This window comes from Pygocentrus nattereri, chromosome 4 (assembly GCF_015220715.1).
Source record: "Pygocentrus nattereri isolate fPygNat1 chromosome 4, fPygNat1.pri, whole genome shotgun sequence".
NCBI lineage: Eukaryota > Metazoa > Chordata > Actinopteri > Characiformes > Serrasalmidae > Pygocentrus > Pygocentrus nattereri.
The window spans coordinates 14,678,829-14,692,041 of record NC_051214.1 but is presented as its reverse complement, the minus strand read 5'-3'; the positions used below and the strand labels follow the sequence as shown (position 1 = coordinate 14,692,041).

Here is a 13,213-nt window from a genome sequence, read left to right as displayed (position 1 = left end):
AGCATTCTTTTTTTTTTGGGGGGGGGGGGGGGGGTTATCACACTATGCATATGTACAGTACAGTGATGACTTTTACAATACAGGGACGCTTTTTCTGTTGTTTTTATTGGATAAAGGATACATGTTTGGCTGTTTTTGTAAGGTTGTCTATTGTGCAGAGTACTCTAGGCATCCTGAGTTGAAAAAAAGTTGAATTTGAATTGGTTAAGTAGTCGACGGCATGATTGTTTTTCTGACCTAACCAATTAGATCAAAGGTAAACTGGGCCTTCAGTATTTTTTGTAATGGAGGAGGAATTTGGGCTACAGTCCTTCACAGATTGATAATCTTGACAAACAGAAAGCATTTTTTTAGTGTAGTGGAAGATGCGATTGTAGCCAATCAGAAGAACAGGCAGAGCCAGTTTGCTCATGTTGTTACACGCAGTGCAAAAGAGTAATCCTGCAGCCCGTGATTGGCCTCTGCTGCTAAAGACATTATCATAGTAGTTTTGGTGCTAAAGACCTAAAGAGTCTTATGCAGTTATGCATTCAGAAAATCACAGGGAGTGAATTCTGTCAGGAGATTGTCCTCTCAAACTTCAGTTATTGTGTAACTACACTTAACAGTGCATAAGCTCTACTGAGCAGTACTGATCTGTGAAAACACAGCATGATGAGCTACAATGTACAGTAAATGACAAAAGAGCTGGCTTCATTGTGGACAAACTAGGCTCATTTTGGCTTTCCTGTGGCAAAATTGCTGATGGGACAGAATGCACCTAGCGTCCTGTGACAGGGGGATTTACTGTCATCCACCTGGCTGGTGTTGCCAAAACACATACACAGCTTTGTATGTGTACGTGAGTGGCGTCTAAAGGAAACAGTGAGAAAATGCCCTCCAACAGAGGTCATGGCTAACGGAAGTGGCGGGATTTCCTTGAAATCACCCCTCTGTCCAGTTTACTTACTTTTGGTCACTTTTTCAGCTACCACACCATTTACTAGTCCCATTCAACACATACCACTGCTGTAGTGAAGCACATACAGAGGGATGGAATTCACTCAGGTCCATTACTATTAACCCAACAAATAAATATATCCTGAGTTCTGTAGGGTGGAAGGTCCTTTCAGCATTAAAGAAAAGAAAAAAAAAACAGGTAATTACACATGTATACATATGAAACTCTCATTCTTTCATCACCCCTGTAAAAACCCAAGATACAAAGCATTTTAGGAGTAGAGGTCATTTCCATGTAAGTCGCTCGGACAGGATGTCTGGATACTATCAGTACGACTCATTTGTCCAGTAAAGAAGTGTATTACCAGTGGTAGCTATTATTAGTAGCTGTTAATACCAGGCACTTGCATTAAAGCACTTGCTATAATTCTTTGACAAGGTTGATTCTTAGACAGGTTAAACCTTGCAAGTCATTAGGCTTTGATGAAGGCTATGAGATAGCGAGCAGAACTCCATCCAGAGCAGAATAAGTGAGGGTGATGTCCCTGTGGGCCATAAAAGCATGTAAAAAAAGATACATCAGGCCATATGTTTCACATTAGGCTTGTTTGGTTTATAAACCTTTCTTGATGACAGTGGCATGAAACATCTCCCCTGGCATGTATCCTGTACATGAGCTTCCCAACCTCGGGAATATCACATCATAGGCACAGTTAAAAGAGAAGGCCTACAGCCCTGCCTAAGTACTTTTCAAACATTTTAACACCACTTTTAATGACTATGTTAGTAGCAATCTATTCATACTTTAAGCTGTAAAGAGAATTATGCAATCTGAACTTTAATCTGTTAAACTCTGCTAAAACCTTTAAACTTCAGGGCCTGCATGTGGGCCCACACTTCACAGTACTTTTATGATACTGACTGAATTACAATACTACAGACCATGGTAAAATTATGTTATATAATACCTAATTTCTGTATTACATCTGATAAGCATGGTTGACCCAAAGTCTAAACTGGTGAATGGCTATCTAAAGAACTTTCCTTATGCACATTATTAACATCAGCACTTTTCAATAACTCTGGCCAGAAATATACCAACTTCAAGCAGTTAATACAAATTTCTTGTTTAACCCACACCCACTTCTGGTTTGTCACTTAAAATAAGATAATGTTCAGGAGTCACACTGAACTCAAGGTACTGATAAAAGTATTGGTATCGAAAATGTATGTTCAATAATAGTGACTGAATAATTTCTCAAGATTCTTTTTAAGGTATTCAGCAGTGACTAGATGACTTCAACAGAGTGGTCAAAGATGCTCTTGTTTTGAAGCTATTACGTAATAATGCTCAATATAATTCATCAAGTAATTTTTGACCTTTTGTAGCCAAGGGTTTGAGTAATTTCCTTGTGTTTAGTACACTCATTCTACATCCCACTTGAGTCATGCAGAAGCCTCTCCTCTCTCCCCCTCGTCTCTAATCAGTCAGCTCAAACTTAAAACTTTAAGGACAATAGGAGGAAGGAAGGAAGCCTGAAAGCACCTACAATGTTAGATGTGAATAAGTCAAATGCAAGTGTTCGCAGATTCACTCAACACATATTCTTTTGCACACATATTTAGGCATACAGAGTGAACCTGTCATTCCCATGTATATCCCTGCATGTTTATGTGTGACATCAAGAATAATGGCTATAAAAGTTGCTTAGGGATCTACATTGTCATTGTCATTTTTTTCTTTTTTTTGTTTATTTACTCCATTTGAAATGGCAGTTGGCAGGAACCAAATTACTTACTACTAAAATGTTATATTTATAAGGAATTCCAGTGATCTTCATTCAGAGTGGCTTGATGTGAAATGCTATATTCCAGAAAAACTTACTGAGTCAGAACTGTTTAGTGATGGTGATAGGAACCAGATGTATGAAGATTGTAATGTCTCTGAAAGCTCTGTCACAGAGAGCTATTACATAAAATGGTTATAAATACGCTGCCTGATCCCTAAGATATGTTAAGACAGGGGTCTGCCCTCTTTGCAGCTCCACAGCAGAATTAGATTTGTAGGTAAAATAAAATAATCCTCCTTTGCAGTAATGTAAAGCTTTGCTGAGCCTTCTAACACACAGTTCCAACAATAAACAAACAGTCTTAAACAATGGACAGACTTAACATTACACATAAAACAAAAAAGACACATGTAGGTTTATCGGTTGTTTTGTATACTAAATAAAATGGCTAAAATGGCTCGATTTGTAGCTTTGATTCAGCCCCATTATTAAAGGAATCTAAGTCTCTACGTTTTTCTACAAATGCTTTCACATAAAGGCACTCTGAATGACTCATGTGAAGTTGCCATTTCACAGATATGAGATTTTTTTATGACAGTAACAATATGAGAGATGGATAAAAATGAATGATGCTACAAACAAAATTAATGGTGACAACAATCCTCAGAATCACAGAGATTTGTTTTAAATGTATACATTAGAGAGAACATGGCACATAGCTAAGAGTGTATTATAAAAATTAGCTTATTAAAATTTATGTTTCTCTGTGGGGGTAAGGTTTCTGTACAGTGTGTGCAATGTAACTGACGTTATGTAAAAGTGTACCATTTAAACAGCTAGTATTATTTTGTTCTATATATAAGGTGCACCTACTTCCTCTCCGTTTCTGGAGTGGACACCTCACTGCTGAAGCCCAGAGACTCCTGTGAACAGAAATAGTACTGCAGTTAATAAAAATATTAAAAGGGCTGAATGATTTTAAATTATATTATTTCATCACTTGTTTGTAGTCAAATGTAACATAAACAATGCCACAAAATATGTTCATTTGAATGTGCTCATTTCAATATAATGCATGCAAAAAGAACGAATAGGCTAAGTATTTACAGAAGAATTCAATAGTCTGACTTCTAAAGCTTCTTATATGGTAGCCAATATAGGCTGCTAAAGCAGGGGTTCTCTACATTTTTCCATCATCATGCAAGTTGTGCTTAAGCAAAACGGTGGATCATCTGGGGTCCCTGAGAACCATATTGGAAGTCAGTGTACTAGAACATGGAGCATGGAGGGAAAAGAGTGAAACACTAACAGGTACACACACCTGGATCTCTGAACGCAGCTGGAGAGAAGTGGAGCTGGAGTCTGCTTTCTCCTGCAATACACAGTGAGAAAAATTAAAACACATTCATGAACACGTTTTCCGCATTTAAACGCATTAACTCAAACAAAAACAACCCCTCATACGCATGCCTCCCACCCCATTGGATGATGCAGTAGATCCTGACAGACCTGCAGAGTCTCTTGACAGATACAAAGAGTTTAATAATGCAAGACCATGTTACATCAATGAAGCAACCCTACTGGAACAACAACATAACTTGCTTACAAGTCCAATAAGCTTCAAGGATGCCAATAATGCAAAGCAAAAACAAAATTCAGAAAGAAAGAACACTCAAGTAGGTTCTTGAGTGTTTCTGCCAGTGTCTTGAGTTTCTGCAGATTAGAAAAAAGCTGCTTGTTGCTGCTTTAGCTAAGGGCACTAATAATAATCCCTTTAAAACCTTGCACAATCAAAATAAAACCTGTTTCGCAGTCCTTTTCAAAGTCCTATTTCCTCTGAAGTGTAATGTAGTCTTTCACATTCTTCATAAAGAAAAACTGCATCATTCCTCTATAACTGAATGTATATCAGCGGGTAATTAGATCAAGTCTGTCTGTCTACCGTGGGAATGACAAGAGGTTTTATTTAGGCAAAGCTGGCTTGCTTTAACTCTGATTATGCTGGGCCTGTGTGTGTGTGTGTGCGCGCGCGCACATATGCACATATCATTGTGTAGATTGTTTACTCTTAGGTACTCTGCTTCAATAAAATGGCAACAGATGTGCTGCATTCTCTCTGCCATTATGGGCAATACAACAGTCTCACTCACTGTTTATTTTGTGCACACTATAAATTATGCTGCAAGGTTTAGGAGTGATGTCAGCTTGAAAATGACTTCGGCTTCACTCTAGAAACTGACTAGCTTCTCTCCACAGGGTCACCATAGTAGAAATCTGGGATTCTCTAAAGAATAGCAGGGACAGTGCTCAGTATTTTAACAAACTGATTTGACTCATTAAGGGCTCAGTTATTAGCTGAATCAGATTTGTTACAAAAGGGAAATAGTAAACTTTGCAAAACTGTGGGCTTCCAGGAGTCAAACTATGGATACTGATTGAAGGTATAAAAAGGAACCTGAAACAAACAGTTGTCAGTTTAATAGTCACCAAATTTAGATGACACACAGCTTAAGCGCAAACAAACATTACTCACTTACGGTCTCTAAAGGTGTTACCGCATTAGTCAGATATTATAGCTTTTGTCATTTTTGTAAAGACTTTGCTTTGCATTTTGGCTCCCTTTTATTTACATGTAAAGAAAATGCATCTAGTTCACATACTGTTAAACAAATAATTGTGAAAGCTACCAACTGTGGAAAACAATTGTGGTTAGGGTTAGCTTAAATAACTGCAATCAGATGAATATGTAATAACTCAAATTTTACAGCAGTGCTTCTGTTAGGCCTTTAAAATAGATTGCAGAAAAAAAAAATGGCAAAGAAGAGTTTTCCACCATCCTAAATCTGCTGCTAATAAATTCATGTTAATAGTAGGTCTTTAAAAAAAAAAAAAAACCTTCAGATGCAGCATTGAACATAATGATCAGGCTTATGAATATAACTGAGCCACAACAGTCCAATGACTGCCAATCACATCTAGACAGATAATATATGGGTACATTAATATGGCATTTGAGGGTTTGGAGCCCATAATGTGGGGGCACAAGCTCAGATGTCAGGCTCAGATGACTGAGACATCAGATGAGCAGGCAATCAAGATGCTTTTGACTGATGCTTTTATTTCCAATAAACAAAACTGTATGCACAACAAGAACTTTTACCAAATTCAATATGATAAAATATCTCCTCTTCTTTTTAACACAATGTGGTACGTATTGCACATTTAGAATCTTATCAAACGATTAATGGAAAATGGCATGAATTTGTTATTACTGGCAATAACTAGGATTAAATAAGGTTACCGAGCTTGAAATGGAGTAACAGAGAAACTTAATGTAAATCACAATCTGTCTCTTTATGCTGCAGAATATGATTGGCAGAAGACTTTGGGAAACACTCCCATTGAATATAGGTTCCAAGCTCCATATAAGAGAAAAACTGATTCCGTAAAGAAGGCTGCTGCCAGTGACCTTTGTGAGACAATGGCACAGATTAGCTGTGTTTAGACAGCAGAGACTAACAAACTCCACCTGGATATAATCATCTACTGACTTGGGGATACAGTGTATGAGTGAGTGTGCGTGTGTGGACAAGTGCATGCATGTGTGTTCCCACTGGCCTCAGAAATTCAGGACAGCACTCTGGAAAATTTCAGTCTAGACCCTCACTTATCAGAGCAGTTAGCATAAAACTGCTGTTCCTGCAAGCAAAGCATTTCCCTCAAAGAAAAACAGTGTTTTAAAGTCACTATCTGACTTTAACGATATGTATGTGTGTGTGTGTGTGTTGTCTCCCTGCCACAGTTCATCTGCTTTAGCTCTCCGCGGGTTTGTTGTTGAAGTCCGGAAGCTTCTGTGCAATAAATCAGAAGCTGTGCTATAAACTTGTAGCCTTCCTGGACAGAAAGTACATACAGGGAATTTAAAACACACTCACACACACAGACGTTTCACTTTTGGCCTCATCGCTCCTGCATGGCACCCATAAACAACATAAACAGAGGTTCATGTTGTGTATTCTACTGAGTCTCTTGTTAGGTCAGCAACAACATCAGTGCCATTTCCACTTGGCGCACACACAAACAGACTGCTGTCAATATACACCTCTGTTACCAGGGTCATCCAAAATACACACACACACACACACACACACACACACACACACACACACACACACACACACACACACACACACACACACTGCACAAAGACTGTTCTTGTCCAAAACCAATGACACAGACACAGCAGAGACAGCCTGGAGACATATGCACTAGGCATGGGGCGGTATCTAAATAAAAAATAATAATAATTAGCCTAATATTTTATAGTTTAAGAAATGATCAATTATATGGCCATCACTCATTGCAGCAAACTCACTCAGAAATTCAGCTATAGATGCCTTTGTAGTATTATAATTTCACCATTTTCATAATTTAACTAACCACTGGGGCACTTGAGCTATATAGAAAATCTTACAAAATGTACTCACACAGTAAATCACATACAGCAGTGACAGGGGCAAGTTAACTCTTGCTGCTTAGCTATTAAAGGCCTCTTTCTATTTGTATTCATAATAAATGTGAATAAAACATTACATCTGCATATTATTCAATATATATATATATTCTTTCTGCTCCTGTTACCCAGCCGTAGACAGGGATTAGAGGAACTTTCTCTACTTCTAAAGGTTCCAGGTCTAAAGTTAGCTGCTCAAGGGGAAAATCCAGCCTCTTTAGCTCAGCTGTTTTACTTCAGCAAGACACACTGAAGCAGGCTGAATGTCTAAAGCACAACTGTTATTTTCAGTTCCATGCTCTCCCAGCTAAATGTAAAGTAAAAATGTAGAAGGTTAAGAGCGGTGAGGAAGTTAAAGCTAGCATTTTTCTTTTTTGCATGAATTACATCACCCAGACCGAATGCACTTAACCAAATACTCTGTAATACTGCTTGAGATTGGAATGAGCAGCTCGATCTAAATCACTGTACTTTAGCTTCAATTATGCTTCAGTTTTAAACAATAATTTTGAAAGGGAACTAGCTGCAAATGACCCCAGTTCTTTTTGTGTTCACAATGTAAATAAACTTAGATGAGATATAATGGCTTATAGTTTAAATACACTAGTACTGCTCTCTCCTAAAAGGTTGCACAAAGCCACAGGCAGCCACTGTTGTGAGTAGTGTTACCTACTAAGTCAAGTATGTCAAACGGAGGAGATGAGATTAGTGTTTATCCTCATCTAACACCTGACACATGCTGAAAGACTGTGGCTATACATATGATAAACCTCAATGCTCTTAACCATTAAGCAAAACATAAAGCGGATTGGGACCACTTCATTTTCATAATGCATGAATGAGTTGGACCACAAAACAAACCATAAATGATCTGCCTGAGCAATGGAGACAGATAAACCCACCTCATCTGCAACTACATCTGCAGAATTAATGTTCAAATGCAAGTTGTTTACTACTACTAATTTGACAATTTGCATTAATTTTATGCATAAGTTCTAGTAATCATTTACATTATATTACAATTTCATGATGAAAAGAGCACTAAAATGGTCTAAAATGTACTGGAAACAAATTATTTTACGTATTTTATTCTCCAGACGAATAACTATTTGGAGGTATAGGATTTTTGTGCAGCAGTGACAACAGTATGTTTCTTTAGTTGTGTATTTGTTTGAAAGAGTGTAAACTGAATGTGAAATTTCCCTGCTTTCAATGCAAGCTTGAGTCGAGTCTTTAGTGGGATAGCATTAAATTAATGTTTTGTGACAACAAAACTATAGTGGAGTGTTCCTTTTTGCATTGCAAAATACTAGCAAAGAGTCTTCATAAGAGAAAGATCATTCTCTCAGCTACAACCCAACTTTCAGAATACAGCTACAGATATAACTAAAGTCATTTTTTATAAGCTAGGATGTAGGCACATCAAATGCCTGTTCCTGTACCAGGTTTTATAAATTTGTTAGAAGAGAAGTAGGAAAGAGGCAGGACACTGAAGCAAAGAGTTTCTGTTCAAATGCTGCTGATGCTGATTGCTTATGCATGGACTTGGTTTGGCAACTTTTCAACACTTAGCTTAATGAACATCACACTGTACATGCTATAACACTCAAATAGAGACTTCACAACATGCATAAATGTACAGTTGGACAAACAGACAGTTTTCTGAAAACTCCTTTAGCACACACAGCTTCAGGGGAAGCTGCAGGGAAAACACACAGAGAGGTTTGCTGAAACTATTTTAATATGCAGTAAAACTCTCATGAAAATTATAAATACCTTTCAGGGCTTCCACAACCAAACTAATAAAAAAAAAAACAAATGCACAAGCAGAATGAAGTGTTGCATAACCAAAATGTGGACAGCAATAAACAGCAATTTTCTTTCACTCTTAACTGAAGAGACAGAAAGGGAAAAGAGAGCAGGAGAAAATGTAAAAATGAGGATTAAATCTCAGCAGTAATGGAATGAATGGATAGACAGTAAACACACACAAACACACACACACACACACACACACACACAGTGTCTGTCTGTATAAACAGGCCACTGAACAGCTGCAGTGTGCTGTAGGTGGATGTGGCTGTGGTTAAATGAAGGAGACTTCAGGCTCCAGGAGGCCGAGTCAACAAAGACCGCAGGTGGGTGAGCAGGAAGGCCTGAAGAGCCAGACTTACCTGAGTGCCCAGTACTCATGAGTAATCATCACCACGCATGCATGCAATGACAGGTCAGGCAGGTAATGTCTGTACTGTCATTGCAGAAGCATCACTGCCAGAAACACAAATGCCAGTTGCTGACAGGTCCACCCACTCTCAGCCTAACATCCTTGTTTTCCTAATGAGTCACACACTCATTTTTGCACTGACCTCACTTAAGCATTTCAAGTAATAACTTTCATTTCTCTAAGCATTCAAGTCATAATACATGGGTGTAGGAAAACAACAGTAAACAATCTTTCACTGGGAATGGGAAAAGGGTGTAAAAATGCACTAACAAAGTTTGCACAATCAAATGCATCAATAAAAGTTTATACTCTTTTTTTTTGCCTAAATAAAATCCTAATGCTATTATAAAATAAAAATCAAAATGTTTTGTTGACTATATTGCTCCAGTGTGGAACCCTCAGGGCTTTTTAGCCCTTCAGAGAAGGTTTCAGAGAAGGCCTAATGAATAAAAGAAAACATGCCTGTAATTTTAGTTCATTCTTATTTTATATGGTCATAATGCTTGTTATATTTAATATCTGTTGTTGAAATAATACTCTAATGTCAAGTTTTGGTTGGAAACAAAAATTATTGCTATTAGCTTAGTGGTAACACACTACAAAAATTCCACAGGAGAAATAGTATTATTACATAGAGGTGATTTTTTTTCTTGGTTTCTGATATTTTGTCCTGAACTAAAGGCCTAGCTCTAATACTGACAGTTAACCCCTGTATTACACTACTGTGTAAATTGTTCCTTTAGTCACACAATAAGTGAGATTCAATGAGATTGAATCATGGTAATCTGAAGCACTAAATTGTCTGTGATTAAATTGTTGTGAGATGAAAACTATTTCCATTATTGAGTTCAATTTTGACATAAGTATTATTGTAGGTTTAAGTATGACACTGCCTGCGCCAAATCACTTCAACAGTCTGGACCTCTATCTGGACCTCTGCCAGATCTGCAAGGTTCACCTCCATAACATAACCCAGTAAAACAGGAACGCCTCAGGACATAACACAACACAACATGCCTAAACCTGAACTACAGGGACAGACACACGTAAAGGGGGCGGGGTATGACAACAAGAAAAACATGACAAGGAATAACTCCTCATGGCGAAATAAGGTTCGGAGCCCTGGGGGGCGGAGGTAAAAAAATAAAAAATAAAAAATAATAATCATAATTTGAGCAAACGTTTTGCAGTTTGTACGCACATTTTCTTTTATTCGTGGTTCTCTCTCTTTTTTATTGTTGTCATGTTTTATTTTAACTGAACGCACATTGTTTCAACAGCCTCACAGTAATATATCTACATCGAATCCATAGAGCTATTAAACTCCCTTGCCATTTCACCTCATCCCACATGAATGTTTGTGTGTTTAAGGTTGTTGAAGTGTCGGCTCTGATCATTTCTTGTAATTATGCGATGACCTCCAACACTGCAGCTTATCGCGGGTCAGGCTGCGTCTGTATCTCTGTTAAATATGATCAGTTCCCTCATAGCGCCCCAAATCAGAATCAGACCTGATGAGCATTTTTTTTAACCTCTTTCCCCTCATAATAAGGGAAAAAAATAGAAAACTATTATGGGCCACTCTTAAGCTTATTAAACATTAGCAGACAAAGCCCTCACTGACTTGTATGTAATACATTATGCTCACTACAAGCAAACCAGCCAGGCAAACCCAGAAGAGTGTGATTAAAGGGGAGCGAGTTGGATGGACCTGCAGTGAGCCAGCTGCAGCAGCCAAGTTGAAGGCTGCTTGAGTTATGGGCCAGTAATAGTTGGGGTGGTGCACTGTGACCTAAGGCAGTTAGGAGGGCCTGTTCCTACATGTCTGACAGCAGAGAAGACTCGCACCCACATCTAGTCTCACTACAGGGTCAACACAGGAGAGAAAGGGAGACAGAAAGCTAAACCCACCTAACTATTCCAACTTGCACACAAACTAATGCTGCTGGGGGTTGCATTAATGCAAATGTTTGAGTGAGTGACAATTTAGCCAAAATTACAAATGACCACAATTGTTCCCCTACCCCAAACACAGCACATCAGCCTTTTCTGTAGTTTTGCCCATGAACTATGAAGCTAATGCATCTAACAAAGAATAGAAGCTAGCCACCAATTAGCATTATGTTAACTGCATGTCTAAATCATCTCACATTCAGGTCAAACCGTGTATCTTAAATATGTGGTTCTTAAACAGATGGCTATGTAACAATGTATGACAAAAAAGTCTTAGGGTGACTGCTACTACTGTTTTTTTTGTTACTGTTCAAATTGGTTCAGAAATATGATAAATGATGATAATAGATAAATGATGATTGTGTACATGTAGCTTATTATTACCTCAGTTATTACATTGGGTTTAAAAAGTCTATTTGAGATCACTTTACAATTCTTAGCTGATTTGATCTAAGTGATTTAAGTGGAGGCAGATGATCCACTGCGGCAACCCCTAAAGGGAGCAGCCGAAAGAAGAAGTTCAAATTGGTTCAGAAATAAAAACACTTTTAAGACTTAACTGACTTGGACTTCAAACTAAATCTCTTAGTGACCATATGCCTTAGTTATGTTTATTTTAATAAATGAGTGACCATTCCAATCATTTATTTTCAACTTCAACTTCAGCTCAAAACGATCTTTTAAAAAAACACTGGATAAAATTTAAGTATTATTTTCACCAGTTAAAATTTAGTGGTTAGGGTTTGGGACAGTTACCTCACAGGAGAACGTACAGTATAAATGATGATTTTGTGTATATTTAGCTTATTATTACCTCAGTTATTACATTGGGTTTAAAAAGTCTATTTGAGATCACTTTACAACTCTTAGCTGATTTGATTTAAGTGAAAATGTATGGATTCATGCATGCAGTGTGCGCCAGTACTAACTGAAGGATATAATTCTTAAATAAGTTTGATCGCTCATAGCTCCAGTACAAAGTTAAAAGATGCCAGAAAACAACTTTCACTTAAATGAATTGTGGGTTATCTAAATGTATGGTAACCACATTCCCTTAAATAAATTAAGATTTTACCCACTGTTCAAAATTATATCCCTTTACCATTTCTGCTTCAACTTTGTTTGGCATACTCATTTCTGCCTTTCAGTTTACTGTGTGTGGCTGTTATTATGCTTAGGTATATACAACAACAATAAGAAATACAAATATTCATCACTGTCTACTATCTACTTATCTACAGATGGCGTCTTGTGTTGACGGGCTACATCTCGACTTGGCTGTGCAAGGGACACATGACTTCACATTGCATTCGCTACAGTGCTTGCTGTTGCTGCAGCCGAGCGGCTTCAGCTGAATTTGGCTGGTGATGGAGAGATAAAAGAGTAGAGCATGAATGGACATAGATGGAAAGAGAGATAGGGAGAGAGAAAGGGGGATATGAGTTCTATAGGGTGGGCTGGTTTGTTGTCTGTGCATGATGGAGATTAAATAGACAGCATACTCTGGTGACAGGATGTTTTCTTAAGGCCTTTATCATCACACAGCTCTTATAACAATGTGTGTGTGCGCGTGCGCGCGTGCGCGAGCGAGCGAGCGAGCGAGCGAGCGAGCGAGAGAGAGAGAGAGAGAGAGAGAGAGAGAGAGAGAGAGAATGAGAGAGTGAGAGAGTGAAAGTGAGCGCTGAGGTTTGGATGCATGGATGTACAGCACTGCACGCACATAGAAATAAAGGTGTCAAAACCAGTTCTATCCGCCAAAGAGGAACTACTATTGGTTCCCTAGTGGAGTCTTTC

General features: G+C 38.1%; 1 protein-coding gene across 8 annotated transcripts in view; it reads right to left on the bottom strand.

The window, feature by feature from the left end:
- The window catches only part of sash1a (SAM and SH3 domain containing 1a), a 359,575-nt gene that overhangs the window by 32,608 nt on the left and 313,754 nt on the right, over positions 1–13,213 (bottom strand). For all 8 annotated transcript variants that reach the window (XM_037537753.1, XM_037537754.1, XM_037537755.1 and 5 more), the window contains exons 3-4: positions 4,051–4,101; positions 3,603–3,652 (exon numbers count right to left, since the gene is read on the bottom strand). In XM_037537753.1, the coding sequence (XP_037393650.1) occupies positions 3,603–3,652; positions 4,051–4,101 (101 nt within the window). The remainder of the gene's footprint in view (positions 1–3,602; positions 3,653–4,050; positions 4,102–13,213) is intronic.